The sequence below is a fragment of the Leucoraja erinacea genome, chromosome 4 (assembly GCF_028641065.1).
Source record: "Leucoraja erinacea ecotype New England chromosome 4, Leri_hhj_1, whole genome shotgun sequence".
In the NCBI taxonomy this organism is placed as follows: domain Eukaryota; kingdom Metazoa; phylum Chordata; class Chondrichthyes; order Rajiformes; family Rajidae; genus Leucoraja; species Leucoraja erinaceus.
The window spans coordinates 22,735,573-22,755,406 of record NC_073380.1 but is presented as its reverse complement, the minus strand read 5'-3'; the positions used below and the strand labels follow the sequence as shown (position 1 = coordinate 22,755,406).

At 41.0% G+C, this 19,834-nt stretch overlaps 1 protein-coding gene across 2 annotated transcripts in view; it reads left to right on the top strand.

The window, feature by feature from the left end:
• The window catches only part of col22a1 (collagen, type XXII, alpha 1), a 260,574-nt gene that overhangs the window by 160,972 nt on the left and 79,768 nt on the right, over positions 1–19,834 (top strand). For both annotated transcript variants that reach the window (XM_055633867.1, XM_055633868.1), the window contains exons 22-33: positions 159–212; positions 3,567–3,620; positions 6,818–6,871; positions 8,908–8,961; positions 9,072–9,125; positions 9,228–9,272; positions 10,484–10,546; positions 11,615–11,668; positions 11,756–11,797; positions 12,260–12,292; positions 13,838–13,891; positions 19,210–19,263. In XM_055633867.1, the coding sequence (XP_055489842.1) occupies positions 159–212; positions 3,567–3,620; positions 6,818–6,871; positions 8,908–8,961; positions 9,072–9,125; positions 9,228–9,272; positions 10,484–10,546; positions 11,615–11,668; positions 11,756–11,797; positions 12,260–12,292; positions 13,838–13,891; positions 19,210–19,263 (615 nt within the window). The remainder of the gene's footprint in view (positions 1–158; positions 213–3,566; positions 3,621–6,817; positions 6,872–8,907; positions 8,962–9,071; positions 9,126–9,227; positions 9,273–10,483; positions 10,547–11,614; positions 11,669–11,755; positions 11,798–12,259; positions 12,293–13,837; positions 13,892–19,209; positions 19,264–19,834) is intronic.

Genomic DNA, 19,834 nt, shown 5'->3' with positions numbered 1-19,834 from the left:
TAAACATGAACATTGATCATTTAAGTCAAATGCCCAGTTCCAGTTAAACATGTGAATTGATTCTCCGTTCTTTCTTTCACTAATAGTTGAGCCTCATCCCTTGTGTGTAGTGTTCTGTCTGCTCTGTTTCATCACTGTTTTTATTGTCTTTCTTTTAGGGAAGAAAGGGTGACCGAGGACTGCCTGGTCTACAAGGAATTACTGGAGCCACAGTGAGTGGTAAACTCCTCAGAGTCCTATATTCTTTCCCCAGTATGGTACTAATTTGTTAGTTCTAAAGTGTGTTAATATTTCTTGAGTTTAGTATTACTATTATGAACCAAATACCTGCATTTTATTTCTGCTTGATATATTTTAGAAACATAGAAAATAGGTGCTGGAGTAGGCCATTTGGCTCTTCGAGCCAGCACTGCATCACATTCAATATGATAATGGTTTATAAATCATTGATTTATAACAAGATTCTAAAGTATAGGAAAGTTTAACAGAAAACTGAGGAGCCACTTACTTTTGTGGGTTAACTTTGTCCTACTGGTAAATCTTGTAATGTTGAATTAAAAATTGTCTTTTCAAGGTCATATATAAAGTTTTGAGCACACAATATGACTTGAAATTTCACTTCACCGAGGGAATGCTAAATTGCCAGTGCTAGATTCTTTCAGATGGAACATTAAATTGACGTCAAATCAAGGAGGATATTTAAAAGTAATGTGCTTCCGTTTGAAGATGATCTGGGGTTCTTTAACATTATGAATATTTAATGTTAGACAATAGACAATAGGTGCAGGAGTAGGCCATTCGGCCCTTCGAGCCAGAGCTGATCATCGCCAACCAGTACCCCGTTCCTGCCTTCTCCCCATATGCCCTGACTCCACTATCTTTAAGAGCCCTATCCAGCTCTATCTTGAAAGTATCCAGAGAACCAGCGAACACCACCCATTGAGGCAGAGAATTCCACAGACTCACGACTCTCTGTGTGAAAAAGTGTTTCCTTATCTCCGTTCTAAATAGCTTATCCCTTATTCTTAAACTACTCTGGTCACACCCAACATCGGGAACATGTTTCTTGCCTCTAGCATGTCCAAACCCTTTGCTGTTGACTACAATGGAACTAAATATTCAGCATTAAGAATAATGAGTAGCTCTTCCAGATACAATGCATTTAAGTTGTTTGATAGAAAAGTAACAGTCAAATGCTCAGTGAGACAAATATTAAATCTGGTTTTCTCTTTGTCTGCATTGCGTGGTGTGACTGTAAAAGGGTCAAGTATGAATGGAAAAGTGGAGATTAAGTGGAAATTCAATCAACATTTCACTGAATGTGGGTCCTGTTGCTCATCTCAGCTCTAATTTCTTATGTTATCCTGTAATCATACAACAATCCATGCATTTCACAAATTAACCATTATGGAGCCTACTCTGGGCATTCACAAACTGCTGCTTTACCTTAGATGCAAGAAACAAGTGTTTTTCATTTGAAAGTATGTTGAAAATTTGGGCTGAACACCAAAAGTCTTCTAAGTTTAGAGATACCACGTGAAAACATTGATCACTCCTTCACATTAGTTCATGTTATCCCACTTTTGCATCCACTCCTTACATACATGGGGCAATTTACAGAGACCAATTATTTACAAATCTCCACATTTTAGGAATGTGGGAGCTCCCAGATGAAACCCACAAAGGTCATAGGGGGAATGGACAAACTCCGCACGGACAGCACCTGTTGCGAGGATCGAACTTGGATCTCTAGCACTGTAAGGCAGCAGCTCTACCACTGTACCATGTGCTGCCCCTTAGTTAGACTCCAATTAGAATTAAATTAACAATCTCACTCTGGGATGTTCATGTTCATATGGGATAGGATCGGAATTTGGCCATTCAGCCCATCAAGTCTATTCTGGCATTTAATCATGGCTGATCGATCTCTCCCTCCTAACACCATTCTCTTGCCTTCTCCGCATAACCCCTGACACCCATACTAATCAAGAATCTATACATGTCTGCCTTAAAAATAGCCATTGACTTGGATATCAATGGAAGGAAATGGTCTGGAAGGAAAACAAAAATTCACACCTTTGCCATGGGGGTAATAGTTGAGACTGGTGCAACACATTATGGAGCAAATAGAGGAAATGTAATACTGCATTACAAGTGTTTGATGTCAAAATTAAAGAATAAAATCTAAAATATTCCACTTCTACTAAATATTCTACTGACACTAATAGTTACAACCATAAGTTTGCAAACACAGTTATAAGTAAAAGTATTTCATTGTAGTTATTATATTATGGTGCTGCATTAGTTGCAACATCACATGAATGTTTATTGTCATTTCACAAAATTCATTTTACTTGTGAATAGTCCACTGTTCACTCTCCCTTTTATCTATTAACAAAAACGTAAGTATCATGATTACCATGCAAGAAATACATTTAATTTAATCAGATTAAATCAATTTGCCAGAGTTACAAATGGAAAGACCGTAGCCCAGATCATCTCCAAAGGAAATGCTGCCATCTCTTGGTCAAGAATTGCGAAGTAAACTATCCCACAGAATTAATTGCTGCTGATTTTGAGTGATGGCTGGCACTCGGTACAACAGTCCACTTGGTTATCATTTTCACTTCACTTGTAATCACTTGTAATTATAAGATAGTAGGTACACATTAACATTTAGCAAGCAGATTCTCCCCATATTTCTTGTGCTAAGCATGCCGTATGTGCAGTGTCCATATCAAACTGGGTTACCAGAAAAATATATAGTTCTCCCAAATACGCAACTGTGCTTCCCATTTTTTTAATCTTACTGTACATTAGCCATCTATCTGGGTTTTAAACTCAAAACTATTTCTCCATATCTTCCACTAGTCATGACCAGGTGTATCATTAAAATCTGAAAATGGTGATCAAGTTCCATCTCCATAGACTTCCATGGGATCCTGTATTATTTCATTGCTTTCAAGGTAATAGATTTGAGTATTCGATCAAGGATTGAAAGTCCCCAACCCAAGGATTCAGATCAGTATAAAACAAGGAACTGCAGATGCTGTTTTACACTAAAGGACAAAAATTGCTGGAGTAACTCAGCAAGTCAGGCAGCACCCCTGGAGATCATGCAGTGGTGACATTTTGGGTCAGGACCCTTCTTGTTCTGTGTTCCTTTCTTGCAAAAATTTCCAAATCTCCAGCAAATCACGTTTGCAAATGCACTTCACTCTTGCAGGAAAAAACATGAATTATATTTTGACTCTCACAAATGTATCTTCAACTTCTACCCATAACATATTAATTGTCAACTGGCATAGTGATAATGGGAAGATGCCAATTACACCCTGTACCTTGTGCAAGTGACTGTGCCCATATAAACTTAAAATATTATTTGTACCATAGTTGAGGTTATAAAGGTTTCACAGCAATATTATTTCTGCCATCCTGGGTGGTCAACTAGCCATGGATTTGGCTATTAGCATTTCTAGCTTGAGGGCTCAACCATTCACCCAATTAATATAGTGAACCATTGAGTGAATGGAGAAAGAAGCATTTGCTCTGTATCTTTTATCTAGGGAATTAAAGGAGAGGGTGGCATTCCTGGAGCACCAGGTCATCGTGGAGATCAGGTAAGATGGATTGTACATGTTATCTATCCAATTTAATGTTGCCATTATATCAAAGAGAAAGTCAACGTTAATTATCCTTTGAATGTCAAATATAATACTATGTGATGGTATTTCTTGTTTTTTTAAATATTGCTAATTTTTGCCAAATTGAAAAACAAGGTTTGGTTTATTTAAATTAGGTAATGTTCACCAACCAATTTATGAATCTTGGACTTGCATGTATCCATATTTATTGTAATTTTATGTGTTAAATTAATGGATTGATGAGCCAGCAATATGGCAGAGAGGGGTGTCCAGGCATCTGAAACCCAAGCAAGTCGGAAATACAACTAAATATCTTTTTAACTCCTCCGTTCAAAGAATTGCGAAGTGAGCGATAAGAAATGGAAAATAAAATTATAAATTGGAATTGGTTAGTTAAAAGCCAAAATCTTGAATTGAATAAGAAGGATTAACTCGTGAGAATTAAAAAAAAAACTTGTCAGAAAAGAAAAGCAAAGCAACATTTTTAAATTTTAAAAAGAATACCAGTCTCCAATGCATAAAATCTGAAGCACTGGGTCTCCTCATTTGAACAGTTTACTCTCAGCCATCCAGCATCCATGGGGAATGGGATGCCATTTGTGTGTGTATGTGGTTGCATGAGAATTATATGGAACATAGAACAGTAGAGCACAGATATGGGCCCTTCAACTACGATGCTTAAACAAAAAAAGTACTCTACACTACACATCAGTATTCTATGCAAAAACAATAAATAAACTAATGAACTACACATAATTTCCTTACTCTTTTAAGTAACATTGCGATTCTATACATTAAGACTAAATGGAATTAATGTAACATATAATGTAAATAAATCACGGTACTCATCAAAAACATTAACTTGTTAAATATGTGTAGCTGCTAATCAGCCTATGCCTGTGCTGCCCTTGTGTATGTGTGTGTGTGTGTGTGTGTGTGTGTGTGTGTGTGTGTGTGTGTGTGTGTGTGTGTGTGTGTGTGTGTGTGTGTGTGTGTGTGTGTGTGTGTGTGTGTGTGTGGGTAACTTTGTCCTGTGGTGTGTGTGTGTGTAAAAATTGTCTTTTCAAGGTCATATATAAAGTTTTGAGCACACAATATGACTTGAAATTTTGTCCTTTGAAATAAAATTCACTGAACTTATTTTCTTAAATACAAAACAATCATATGTAAGCAAAGCATAGACTTTTGCTCATGTCCTTGCCTGGGCTGGGCTATGACTCCAACTAAAATAACTTTATGTCAAAAGGCAATGCAATTTATTTGCTGTGTTCCAAATACTCTTATGGCATTTCATCGGGTTTAACATTACTTTTGTGAGTCAAAGTCAAAAATTGGCCAGAACAAAGGTATGCTAACATTCTTGAATAGGTCCCTTACGTCCGCTTGCCTTCTTTCTTTATTCACACTTCTTGTCAGAGAAGTGAAATTGCCTGAGGTATGTGCACCCTCTGATTTGTTTCAGGAAAACCATCCATACAAAGCATTATCAGGCTTTGCTGTTAAACTCTATTTTGAGCATCTTATGGTACTTTTCATCAATATTGTCACTGTTTAAGTTGAGGAGGAACTCTAGAAGCCGTGCACTTTGTAATATAATGTTGTAATTTGTTGAGACAATGATGTTGAACTCTTTCAGTAGAACAATATGATGTTTACCTGTTTTCAGTCTTTTACACATTTCCATTTTCTGTTTCAATGTTCAAGCAACATGCTTCCACTTTGTCTCTTGACCAAGAATCTTCTTAATCAACAGTCACAGTCATAGAGTGATACAGTGTGGAAACAAGCCCTTTGGCCTAACTTGTCCACACTGGCTAACATGTCCCAGCTACACTAGTCCCACCTGCCTGTGTTTGGTCCATATCCCTCCAAACCTGCCCTATCCATGCACTTGTGTAACTGTTTCTTAAATGTTGGGATAGTCCCAGCTCAACTACCTCCCCTGGCAGCTTGTTCCACACACCCACCACCCTTTGTGTGAAAACAATTACCCCTCAGATTCCTATTAAACCTTTGTTCCTTCACTTTAAACCTATGTCCTCTGGTCCCTGATGCTACTGGACTAGATCTGTGCATTTACCAGATCTATTCCTCCCATGCTTGTATACACCTCTATAGGATCACCCCTCGTCCTCCTGTGCTCTAAGGAATAGAGTCCCAGCCTACTCAACCTCTCCCTATAGCTCAGATCCTCTAGCTCTGGCAACATGCTCGTAAATCTTCTCTGTATCCTTTCCAGCCTAACATCTTTCCTATAACATGGTGCCCAGAACTGAACACAATACTTTAAATGCGGCCTCACCAACATCTTATGCAACTGCAACGTGACTTCTATACTCAATACTCTGACCGATGAAGGGCAATACGCCAAAAGCCTTTTGGACCACTCTATTTACCTGCGACTCCACCTTCAAGGAACCATGCACCTACACTCCTAGATCTCTCTGCTCTACAACACTCCCCAGGGCCCTACCACCCTAACATAGTGGATAGATGGGAGGAAAACAGTACCGTTTATGAAACTCAATTGGAACCAAACACCTCTTGTACACAAACATGAGGGACTAACGATGGGATGCTACACTGTGGGCTGATGAGAAACAGCGTGTGAACAAAATTGCATCAGCACTCAGCACGTCAAATTCAAATTTAATTTTTGAACCAACGTTATTTTTATTTCATATTATTAGAAATGTTGGGCAGTTTCATGAGAACAATGGATGGATAAATACTCGTTAAACCATTATTTATTGTGATGAAAAAATGTAAATGCCACCTATAAGCGTAATGCTTTATTTACAATTATAAATTTGGGTTGTATAAATATCCTGCACACAATTTAATTCATTTCCATAACACAAGGTTCTGTTTTTGCAACATTAACTGGGGAGCAGTATAATTCATCCAACAACTTCAGCATTCCTAGCCATAGATCTTCTCTTTAGCATGAATTTTGCTGTGTAAAATAGTAACTAATTCCTGTGCCCCTTCATTATTTTTTCCAGCTAGCTATGACTTATTCTAAATTTGAGAATGTTAGGAGGTAGATCTGTGTCAAGAACTCTCACATACCTGTTGCGGAAATGTGATTATGAATATGGTGCAATGCTGGGATATTCCTGTTTATTTATCACAAATTTAAGGCCAAACAATTTACAATGTCAATCTGTTAGGGGCTGCCAGGTGAAATTGGATTTCCAGGAAAACCAGGATCAATGGGAAAACCGGTAAGCAATCCTAAAACACAAAGGGATTTGGAGGTGGGTGATGGAGATGGATGAAGGAGGTTGGTGGTGGGGAGGTGTGAAACCTTGCTGTGCTGTGTCAGTAACAGTTATTTACTCGCAGGAATTATATTCTATGACATTTTTAGCCAAGATATTAAGTAATTTATTTTAAAGATGGACACAAAAAGCTTGAGTAACTCAACGAGTTACACAGCATCTCTGCATGAAAAGGAATAGGTGATGTTTTGGGTCGAGACTCTTATTTTAATGGGTTAACTCCAGTACAATACTAGGAGCTTTTCATCATGCTTTGTTAGCAGCATCATGGCTGAGGACATATTCACAGAACGAGCAAAGGACTGCACGTACACACACATGCACTCACATACACACACACACAATCATTCTAGTAATCATTAAGCATTCGAGAATACAGTACGTAAGTGCTGCGTATGTGAATCTATGCATCATAAGTATATGTTTAATGTGCCCAGTGAAAAGATGTCAGGTTGAAATTTCTGTGCATGTTGTTGCTTATGCGAATTTTCAGAGCTTGAGTTAATGGAATTATGGAGTTTACAGCACAGCAGTAGGTCCATTTTATCTATATCATGCAGAAAATGATCTATTAGGTTCCTCCTTTTTCTTAGCTCTTGCTGAAAAGCATTGTAGTTTACTACCTCTTTCAATGTTCATTTCAACCCTGTTTGCTAAAGTGGGGTGTAAGAAAGAACTGCAGATGCTGGTTTAAACTGTAGATAAACACAAAAAGCTAGAGTAACTCAGCGGGACAGGCAGCATCTCTGGAGAGAAAGAATGGGTGACGTTCGGGTGAAGACCCTTCTTCAGACTGGTTAGGGATAAGGGAAATGAGAGATATAGATGGTGATGTGGAGAGATAAAGAACAATCAATGAAAGATATGCAAAAAAGTAACGATGATAAAGGAAACAGGCCATCGGAAGCTGTTTGTAGGGTGAAAATTAGAAGCTATTGCGACTTGGGTGGGGGAGGGATAGAGAGAGAGCCGGTGCTTCCTGAAGTGAGAGAAATCAATACCACTGGGCTGTAAGTGGCCAAGGGAAATATGAGATGCTGTTCCTTCAATTTGCGTTTAGCCTCACTGTGACAATGGAGGAGACCGAGAACAAAAAGGTCTGTGTCGTAATCAGAATGAGAATTAAAGTGTCCAGCAACCGGCAGATCAGGTAGGTTCACGCAGGCTGAGGGAAGGTGTTCTGTAAAACAATCTCCCAGTCTGCGTTTGGTCTCGCCAATGTATAAGAGTCCACATTTTGAACAACGGATACAGTAGATGAGTTTGTAGGAGGTGCAAGTGAACCTCTGCCTAACCTGAAAGGACTGTCGGGAGTCCCTGGACAGTGTCCAGGAAGGGGGTATAGCACTTTGCAGTTACAAGAATGGACAAACCAGAACAATGGTGTATTTGTAAGTTTACATTGATACAAAGTAATGATACAATGGAAATTTATTTGTGGAATATTCTGTGCTCTGCTCACCTCCACGTTATGCATTATGTACCACATTATGCATTATGTAGAAAACATAACATTTGCTAAGGGACACTTTCAAAAATGCATCATAATTCTTTAACAATACCACAGTCAAAAAACAAGAGAAGTTCAAAAATAAATCCCTGCAGGGGATCGAAGGAGGAGTGGAAAATTTTCCTTTGATTCTATTGTACTTCTGCTATTGGAAAGTATATTTTTATCACTATATTTCCTAGCTGCTCAGAATGTGGCCTGGCAAATTCATCACATCATTATTTTATTTTGCCTTCCAAACAAAACTTTTAGAATTCACTTTCAATAATACTTTTGAATTATTTATTGTCCTTAGATTAACAGGAACAATTCTGCTAACTGAAGATGACACGTGCACTTTCTAAAAACTGATCATCATGCTTTTGGGAGGTTATTTGTCTGGGGTTGCTTTTCATCCATTTTGTTTGAATAATCTACAACTGGTCATGTTTTAATGCATTTCTAATGTATTTAATTGATGTATTTTCAGGGACCACCTGGAATAGATGGGAAAAATGGGTTTTCTGGACCTCAAGGGATTAAGGCAAGTAATTTTTGATTTATTTCCTTCTGAAAACTAAGCACATTAAAATTGTCCAGTTGGATTCATGCCGTCAATTCCAATGAGGCTGATTTGTCTTTTCAATAACCCAGGGGCAAGATGGAGAGCCAGGACAAGATGGTTTACCAGGAAAGTCCGGTGAACAGGTTTGTTTCTTTCCTCAGGTTATTTAATATTAGCTGTGTGTAAAGTAGGTAAATATTAATGTGGCAGAAGAGTTGCTGATTTATGTCTTACCTGTTTTACAGGGAGAATCAGGGAATCCAGGTATCTCGGGGCCCAGTGGGCAAAAGGTAAGGGAAAGCTTTCAAAACACATACTTTTCAGAATGAATCAGTTCACATTCTCCTTACTCATGTAGTTCCATGAATAATCCCCAAAGCTTTCATTTTGCTAACAATTATGTTGTTCCCCCATCACCCCCAGCAAATCTATGATGTCTCCTTGACCACTCTCCAGTTTCAATTCTAATCAGTTTCCATTGGCAGCTTTCAATCAGAGATTTGTCATTTTTGTTTTTAGAAGGTCCAACCTTTTTTTTGGCTGACCAAGCGTCGGAGAGATTTGTTGTTTTCTGCCCAATCTACACTGCCCTCCAAAGTAAATACATCTGTTTATTCAAGCTCCCCTTTGTCCTGCATCACATGGGGACAATTCCCCATGATTGACATTCTCCAAGGCCAGTAGCCAAAAGACTGCTTCTGATCAATGGCTGTTGATAATTGCTTGACCATAATGCTGTGTGAACAACTTCTCCAGGAACTTCCCAAGGCCTGGGGAAATAATGTCATGTTCCACTAAATATAATAACATTTACACAATCTATGAAGGAATTGTATACAATTTTGACTGAGGAAATCTCTCCAAAGTTGCTGCTGCTTCCTCCTCTCACTCGCCTCTCGCCTGTGTTTGTGCGCTGATCCCTGTCATTCCAACACACCCAAATACTTACTGTATGTTCAACTAGCCATTGGTGGCTTTTGCAACTTGGGGAAATTTCATTGAGAGAATCCTGGACACTATATACAAATTCACTTCTTGCTGCTTTAAAGCCTAACATGTTGATGCATCTCCCATCTGTAGTTAATGGTTTAACAAGTTGCACATTATTAAAAGAATTATCTGAACCGTGCTGGTCAAAGCATAAGCCACATCAAATGAATGATTAAAACGCTGCATTTAATGATGCCTGTGTCTGGCAGCCTTTGTTACTAATGTAAACGTATGGAGAAAGTTTAGGCATATGTTAAGTAAGATCACAGCAACCAAAGGCAGTACAGAAGACTACCTTTCACCTTCAGTTGGATTTGAAAATATGAGAGATAAAGAGGTTTGTAATTTTGAATCCAGATACCCAAACCAATGATGGTGCGAGACCTTCCTCAATAATTTTGCTGGATTAGTTTTGTATAATTTAACTTCCAGTCTGCAATGATGTTCATTTGAAATTGATTGAATTAATGCCATTAATGCTTCTAATGCACAGTATTTAATGAATTTTCAGGGAGAAATAGGCCTACCAGGATTACATGGCCTACCAGGCTCAAAGGGATTAAAAGGAAACAAGGTTGGTAAATGTTTAATCCCTTTAAGATCCAACGGCCTGTAGCATTAAGTTTTAAACATTTAGTTTGGATTTTGTTTTGTTTTGTTTAGTTTAGATCATCATCATGTGTACTGAGGTACAGTGAAAAGCTTTTGATGTGTACCCAACCAGTCAGCGGAAAGACTACACATGATTACAACCAAGCCACAGTGTACAGATACAGTTTACATGATCAAGGGAATAACATTTAATGCAAGATAAAATTCTGTAAAGTCCAAATAAAGATAGTCCTCCAATGTGGTAATTGGTGGCTCAGGACTGCTCTCTAGTTGTCGATAGGATGGTTCAGTTGCCTGATAACAGCTGGGAAGAAACTGTCCCTGAATCTGGAGATGTGCGTTTTCAACCAGAGCCAGTCATTAGGAAAATTAAAACTATAATCTGCCACATGAGTCACCCCCATCAATTTGGTTCATCCAAAGTGTTGTAAAAAGACACAAGGTCCAGCTTCAATCAAGCCTTCTGCATATTATTTTTTCGGTGAATGCTATTTTCACACCATTCCATTCCGTTCCCTGCAAGTAGGCACCAGTTTCTATCCCTGTGTTTGTGCGCTGTTATGTTATCTGCTTAAACACGTGGATTATTCCAGATGCTAAGAATCTGAAATAAAAGCAGAAAATGCTGAGGATGAGAACAGGTCGGGCAGCATCTGTGGTAAAAGAGGCAAAATTAGCATTTGACGTCCATGACCTCACATCAGAAATCCAAAATGAAATATTGTAGGGGCAGGGAATCTGAAATAATTCTGGTCATGCTGCATCTGTGATATGAGAAAGTAAGTTAAGACCAGGTTGATCAATATTAAGGTAATATATCTCACCACCGATGTTGCCCCACACAGCAAGCATTCCCTACATGTTTTTGTTTATTTTGATCAGATCTGTACAGGTTGCTGTGAAAAATCTGTTCTGCCTGTGTCTTGTGTTTTCCATGAGAAAGACAGAGAGAGCAATATATCGATGGTGCAGGGAAAGTCTATTGTTTCTACATGTTGCACCATTTAAGTGCTACGTTCTGTTTTCACAGGGTGAACTAGGAGATCAAGGACCAACCGGGCCAAAAGCAGAGAAAGGTGAAAAGGTGAGAAATATTTAATTAAAAATGGGAATATGAATTGAATTAAGGATTGGCCCATATTTACAGATGTTCCTTTGTCTCATGTCCTAGGGTTCTGTTGGAGCTCCTGGTTCTCCAGGCTTACCAGGGACGGTGAGTAACACTAAATGATGAACTCAATGACCCATTTTAAGGAATCAGTGTCCTGATAATATTCACTCATACATTGCATCAGGTCCTGTGTAAAGCCGGCATACTTTACATGTTACTTCACGAACCATGGGGTAGTCATAGTGATTATAGTGACATATTCAGAATTCATGGTGTTATATGTGAGCCAAACATGGTTATATGCCATTTTAGAGGTGCCCAAAACAATGCAACACGACTTGTCAGATTGTAGCAGACAATTTTCTCATAAAAAAAGACAGTATGAAGGTGTCATGGCAGGTAATTAGCACTCCAATCTTATCAGTGTATAACACATATCCATATGCCAACATGCCAGTCACTCGCATTGCACCTCCAGAATAACTCAGTGTAGCAAACTGAAGCAGTTTAATGCAGATATCCTACAGGTTAGACTAAATTTATTTTCTCCGCTTTATTTCCTAGGCAACTGATGGTTTTCCTGTACCTGGGTTACAGGTAGGTTTGAAATAAACACCAGTTTTCTTTAATAACACCACATAGAATTCTTCATCGGGTTTTGAAATTAAATAGTAACAAACAAAGGATTTTTTATTTGGTAGAAGAATTTACATTTGATTTTTCCAATGTACGAATCCACAGACTTTTTAAAATTCTGATCATAACTGGTTTGCACCAGGATAGACTATTGTACTCAAACAGAGATCTGCTCAGGCATAAAATTAAAACATGGACTCTGCATATTCAAGAGTCTGATGTATTCAAGAGAGTGTTAGATATAGCTCTTAGGACAAACAGAATTAAGGGATATGGGGAGAAAGCAGGAATGGGATACTGATTTTGGATGATCAACCATGATCATATTGAATGGTGGTGCTGGCTCGAAGAGCCAAATGGCCTACTCCTGCACCTATTTTCTATGTTTCTACCATGGCCAATCTGAATATTAGCCAAGCCCAAGGGCATTACATTTTTTTGCCATTGTCCTGACGTTGACACATATTGTCCAGTTCCTTATGGCATGGATCAGGCCATCAAGCTTTACATGAGAGGTTTGAATGATTACGTCTATTTTATTGATAACTATAGGTGCCAGAGGTGTCTTATACCTTCAAAACTCAAAGCACATTGCAAATGCTGTTTAAAGCTGTAAGTAGTAGATTCAGCGTGGATAAATAGCTTAAAAATCTCACAGTTTAAGTTCACACTTCACAAAATACTCTAAGACAGCCAAGATCTGTGGATCCAGAGCTTCCAGTGAGAGTTGATGAGAAACAATTTCAGTCACAGTCACATATACTGATAGCAGCTGTGCATTTATACTCCAATTCGAAACCTGATTCCTTTAACTTTAATGGGTCTGAATTACTGAAACTACTTTGCATATACATTCCCAGCCAGAAATTTGAGATTAATTTTTTCCTCATTACCTTTGTGAGAAGTTGGAGATTAGGTAGCAGATGCGTGGGAACATCACAGCATTTTCACCTTCTCTTAAGAAAATATACCATAGTCATCATTGAAAAGAGCTAACACTTCCTAACAGAATTTTTGGGAGGAACATGGAATGCAAAGAATTCACCAGTATATCCTCAGCAAATTATGGCCTTGCTGGCTATATCCACATTCTATTTGCAAAGTAAATCGGCTGCACGGTGGGACAGCGGTAAATTTGATGATCTTCGGTTTACTCTCACACTGCAAAGACATACAGGTAGGTAGGTTGATTGGCTGGGTGTATTTATAAATACTAGTGTGTTATAGGATAGTGTTAACATGCGGCAGGATTGCTGATCAGCATGGACTCGGTGGGCCGAAGGGCCTGTTTTTGCACTGTGTCTCTAAACTAAACTAAATTAAGCTAAACTTATGAAATTAGAAAATTTGCAAAAATCCATACCCTGGAGACAAAGCAAACAGGCATGTGTTTTTCATACATATATTTACAAAGATTCTCTTCTTTGGAAACATAATCAATATCATTTTGATCCTGGAGAGCAGTAACTGATTGCCGTTTCTACTCTTTTTTTTGATTTCCTACAGGGCCTGAATGGAGAGAAAGGAGAGAAAGGAAATCCTGGAGAACCAGGAGAGCCAGTAAGTATTAGCCATCTGATTATTTAAAGCATTGTCTTTAATTGTCATTGATGTAACTTTGCATAAGGAGTTTAAGAAAGTTAACCAAGAAAGTTAACCATGACACACTGGTCAACCTGAGGAGCACCTTCAGCAACAGACTGGTTCCATCAAGTTGCAGCACTGAACGCCACAGGAGATCATTTAAATAACTTTATATTGAAAAAGATCTTCTCTTTTAAACACCTTATCAAAGTCAGTTATTAATGAGCCATGAATTTGTCAGCGATGCCAAAATCTCCCAGCCAATAAATGAATTAAAAAATGACCTCCTGGCAAGCAGCATTTGTCAGTTTGCACAGCATTCCTTGGGGAAAAACTTTGTTTACTGGGCTCCAAAGTAAATCATTTTTAAATAATGTGTTTGTCATTATGCAGCCAATGTTTTTTGAAGTATTTATTGTAGAGGTAGTGAAATATTGATGCCCAGGTATGGCATTGTTTACATCTATTCACCACACAGGGGCAGTATAGCACCATTTAAGTTATTTCCCTAAGGTTAAAGTGTAAGATTGTTAAGACACAGAAATGTAGACGCACACTACCATGAGTAATGGCAATCTTTGAACCATCTGATGGATATTTGACAATCATGGAGCTAAAAGTTAATTGAGGTAACAAAAATGCAGGGGTGAACATACATCAGCCATGATCTTATTAAATGGCATAGTGTGCTTGAGAGACAGGGGTAACCAAGTCCTCCCTAATTTGTCTGCTTGGAGACCATATTAGAATGTATTTCCAGCATTTCCAGCATATTCTCCAGCATTTTTGTCTATATTAGAATTCGATATATTTTAATATATCATTGGTCGCAAACTTGGTGCCAAATCACAAGTGTCCACATAAGCCTATGCTACCACATTAATATAGAATGAGGGAATATTACACTGCAGGAAGTGCTACCATTTGTATGAAGCATTTGTGGGTATAAATAGCACCGCAGTGTCACTTCTTTTAGAGTTAGGCCTGTCGCACTTGGCCGCAGATGGCGTGCAAAGATTTTGTACATCACAAAATCCTGTGACGCCACGAGCAGCCGCACGTCATTGCCTATGTCATCACGCACCATGCGTGCATCACGTGCGTGTCACGACGCGCACATCATGTGTCGTGACGCGTAAATGATGTCGCGTAAATTACGCGCAAATGACGGCCAAGTGGAACAGGCCCTTAAGTGACTCACACTGTGAGACACCACATTCATTCCAGGCCTCAGTTGCTATCTGTGTGGCCTAAGGTGAAAAGGGGAAAGTGAGAGAAGAAAGATGTAACAGGAATGTAAGGGGTAACTTGTTCTCACTGAACGTGGTGGGTATATTGAATGAGCTGCCAAAGGAGATAGTTGAGGCAGGTGCTATAATAACATTTTAAATATATTTGGACAGGTGCATGGATAGGAAAGGTTACCGGGATACGGGCCAATCCTGGGCAGGTGGAACTAGTGCAGATGGGGCATATTGGTCAGCATGGGCAGGTTGGGGCCAAAGGTCTATTTCTTAAGGGGTTGGACAGGCTAGATGCAGGAAGATTATACCCAATGTTGGGGAAGTCCAGAACAAGGGGTCACAGTTTAAGGATAGGGGGGAAGTCTTTTAGGTGAGAAAATCATTTTTTACACAGTGAGTGGTGAATCTGTGGAATTCTCTGCCACAGAACGTAGTTGAGGCCGGTTCATTCGCTATATTTAAGAGGGAGTTAGATGTGGCCCTTGTGGCTAAAGGGATCCGGGAGTATGGAGAGAAGGCAGGTACAGGATACTGAGTTGGATGATCACCCATGATCATATTGAATGGCCGTCGGTTTGCCCCCCTCGGTGGAGAGCATGAGTCATTACAAACAGTGAGTCAGTTGGAACTGGGATATGCAATCAGTTCCACTGCAGCTGCTTGTAGTCTTCCGGCATCAAAGGCTCTGCTGGTTGAGGATGTTGTGACTCAGACAGAGAGGTTTGGTGGAGGCGGGGGCAAAGCACCGGCCACCGGTGGGGACGCACATGGGGCACTGCGGCGGGCCAGGCAACATCTCCAGAGAAGGGTCTTCACCCGAAACGTCACCCATTCCTTTTCTCCGGGGATGCTGCCCGTCTAGCCGAGCTGCCACACCCCCACTGATGGCCGGTACTTGGCCCTCGTCGGCATCAGGGGTTTTGGCGACGGTCGCTGGGTGGGGTGGGGCGGGGGGGGCGTGGCCGGCCAACCTCTCCAGCGCCAGCGGGGGTGCAGTCTGGGTGCTGCAGCTGCTCGGCTGGAGAAAAGGAACAGGTTCCTCGGGAGTAGGAGCCAGGCTGGGCTGGAGCAGGCGCCTCCACCGCACCCACCTGGGCCGACCGGGGGCCTGTGGGCCACCGTTCCGGGGTCGCCCTGGATGTCTTTGACTGCCCGCTGGGCGGGTTGGGACACCTGGAGGGGGGGGTGAAACGGGGCAGTCCAGCGGCGGCTCAGCAGTGCCTATGGCGCTGGGGACACAGGCTCGGCCCAGGCTGCGGATAAGGCGCAGGTCTGTGCACGCTCTCCCCTCTCCCACTGGCATCTGCCTCCTCTCTCTCTCGCTGTTACTCCCGCTCACCGCTACAGTACCTGGCACCCCCGTTCCTCAGATTTAATATACTTTTACTCATAAATCATGAATAATGATAAGAATTAACATACAGTTTATGCAGCTAGCGCTTTGTTCACTTTATCTTTATAACGAGTGACCTGAGACAAATCCCATGATTCCTTACGTTTTTTTGGAATACCAAACTCGCTTATTGGCCACTGCAAGTTTTCTGCAAGTTTTCCCCAATGCGTAAGGAGTGGATGCGAAAGTGGGATAACGTAGAACTAGTGTGAACGGGTGATCAGTGGTTGATGTGGACTCAGTAGGCCGAGAGGCCTGTTTCCATGCTGTGTCTCGAAACTAAACTAAAGTAATCTCATGACATGATTTTGATTTCTTTACTGTGACGGCTAACATTTAATTCTTAATTAGAATTCTAAAGCAGGTAATTTGGTCATTATTCCTTTATTGCTTATGGAGAGCATGTACAAGCTACTAAAGCACCTGCATTGAGTGTGCAGGTCCCATCCTATGTAACCTGATGGATGATACGTCTGAAAAAGCTCATAAGATCCACTCGAATTCTCAGCGGGACAAACATCCTAAGCACTCAAACTCTGCTGGTGAGATTATTGGAGTTGACAGGCCACATCAGTGAGATATCAGATAAGCGATTGCAAAGGTAATCCACAGCAGGCTAAATAAGACAAAGGGCCCTCAGAAGCCAGAGAAAATATCCGCAAGGGTTCCATCACTTCATTCTTGAAGCATTTTAGCATTGACCCAGAGCGTCAGGAACATTTCAAATCTATTTGATGGAGTTTTCAGGATGCAGTTGTCATTGTCAAGCAAACATTTAATGCCCATTTCTAACTGCCTTGAGAAAGTGGCAATGTGGTATCTTCTTGAGTCATTGCAGTCCTTCTGATGTAAGTACTCCACAACACAATTAAGGAGTGAGGTCCAGGAATTAGGCTGAGTAATGATGAAGGAAGAGCAATACATTTTCATGCCAGAAAAAGTATGAACCTGCAAACCTTATCCTTCTCAGGGGTGGTCACTGGTTTGATAGATGCAGTTGACTTTGCTGAAGCTACTTTATGGATAGTACACACTGCTGCTATGATGTACTGATAGAGGAGGGAACTAATGTTTGGGATGGTTGATAAGTTGTCAAGCAATTGTGATGCAGTTAGAGTCATAGAATGATACAGCACAGAAGCAGGCCCTTCAGCCCAACTTGTCCATGACAACCAAGATACCCCATTAATGCTAGTCTGACCCGACTGCATTTGGCCCATATCCCTATTTTTTCTATCCATAATCTACCTGAATGCAATTAAGTTTCTTAAGAGTTGGTGGAGCTGCAGTCATCAAGCGATATATAATCTGTCATATGGCAATATTGTGCCATACAGATGATAGAATAGCTTTAGGTTTCAGTAGTTGAGGTACTAGCAAACCTTTATTGAGACTGGAACTTAATGCAAAGCTTGGTGATAGAAGAAGGTACAATAGCAATGTTTTAGAGACATTTAGACAGATACATACAGGGGCAAAGAATAGAGGGATGCAGATTATCTGCAAGCAGATGGGATTATTTTGGATTGACATTTTAGTCGGCATAGACACAGTGGGCCTGTTCCTGTGCTGCATTGTACTGTTTTGTTCTTGAGGCAACATTTTTCTGATTCTTGTATTCTTGTATTCAAATTTTATTGTCGTTGCCTCACTTTGAGACAACGAAATGAATTTCCCGTACAGCAGTATCGTTAAAAAAAATCACAAGAAAAATAATAAAAATAAATAATAAAAATAAATAATAAAACATATTAAAAATAAAATTGAAATTGAATTAAAAATGTAACAAAAGCACAAACACAGAAAGTCCACAACACAACATAACATAAATGGCACCCAGGTGAGGACGGCACCATAGTCCAGCCAGCCTCCCCTCCGTGTCCATCCGTGGTCGGGGCCTTCCGAGCACCTGCAGTCGCCGCCCCGGGTGGCCCGATGTTCAGGCCCTCACGCCGGGCTGGTGGAACGCTGACGCCGAGCCCCGACGGTGAGCATCCTCCTCCTCAGCGGCCCGGACCTTCTGATCAGCCGCCTCCCACTGCCGGAGTCCGCAGCTCCTGAGTCCACAGGTTGAGCTGGGCAGAGTCGCAGGACCCCATGATGTTTGTCAGCGCCGCCCGCGTTGGGAGCTCTGCAAACCGCAGCTCCATGATGTTGGTGCAGCAGGTCCAGCACTCCGGGCTCCAGACGGCAACCCCCGGTAAGGCATCGCCAGCCCCGCGATGTTCCAGCGCTGTCCCGCCGCTGCTGGAGCTCCGGTCGATCCCGGCAGGAAAGGCCGCGCCAATCCAGGTAGGTAGGCCGCTGTGGGGGGGGGGGGGGGGGGGGGGGGGGGGGGAGGACGCGACTCGAATAATAGTCGCGTCCTCACCAGGAAGCGGCTGAAGGACGGTATCCCCCGCACCGTGCCCTGTGTGTCCAATAGTGCTGTCAAAAATTCATCTATTACCACCAAAAATCATTTTACAAGTGTTGCTTTTTATTTCACTTAATTGGTGAATTTAAAGAAAGCAACAACTGCCAAAGTGCACAGTGCATCACTCTATATATTTTAGATCTTGGAATATTTTAAGCATCAACGGTATTTACTGTATACACTGCCTTGTGAAATAGGTCTGGTTTTACAGTCATGATAATGTGAAATGTTGCTGTTTTAGGGTTCCCATGGAATACAAGGTGAAAGAGGACACCAAGGAGTTACAGGTTCAAAGGTAAAATTACATTTCTTCAGAATATGTACTGCAGATTCTCTTTGATGCAACTCAAAATGAAAGGTGTACATGCTAAAAAAAGTTGGGAAAATGTCCTGTTCATCGCACACAACTCGTCCTTCAAAAGTGTAACACAGCATCTTGTGTCTGCTGTGAACCCTCACCTGAGCTCCATCCTGGGTTACTATCTCTACTCTTCCATCTCCTACCTGACTCAGGTATCAATCTACTCTTCCTTAAGGGCCTGTCCCACTGACGCGACTTTTCAGCGACTGTCTTCGACCTTCAAGCTCGAGGGCATTCGCCTGAAAAACCTCCAGCTGGATCGACCGTCAGCGATGAAACTGCGAGCTGGATTGACTGTCTGCGCACACACACACAAACACATCGCAAAGGCGGGGGCCAGGGAAAGCGGGGGAGCGCTGTCTGAAATTCACACCAGGAACAGGAAGGTAAAAGACGGCTGGCACAGTTTGGTAAGTCCTTTAGAGAGCGTGGAGAGGTGGGGGGAGGGGAGAGAAGAGGAGAGAAGGGGGGGAGAAGATGGGAGAAGGAGTGGAGACACTTTTAA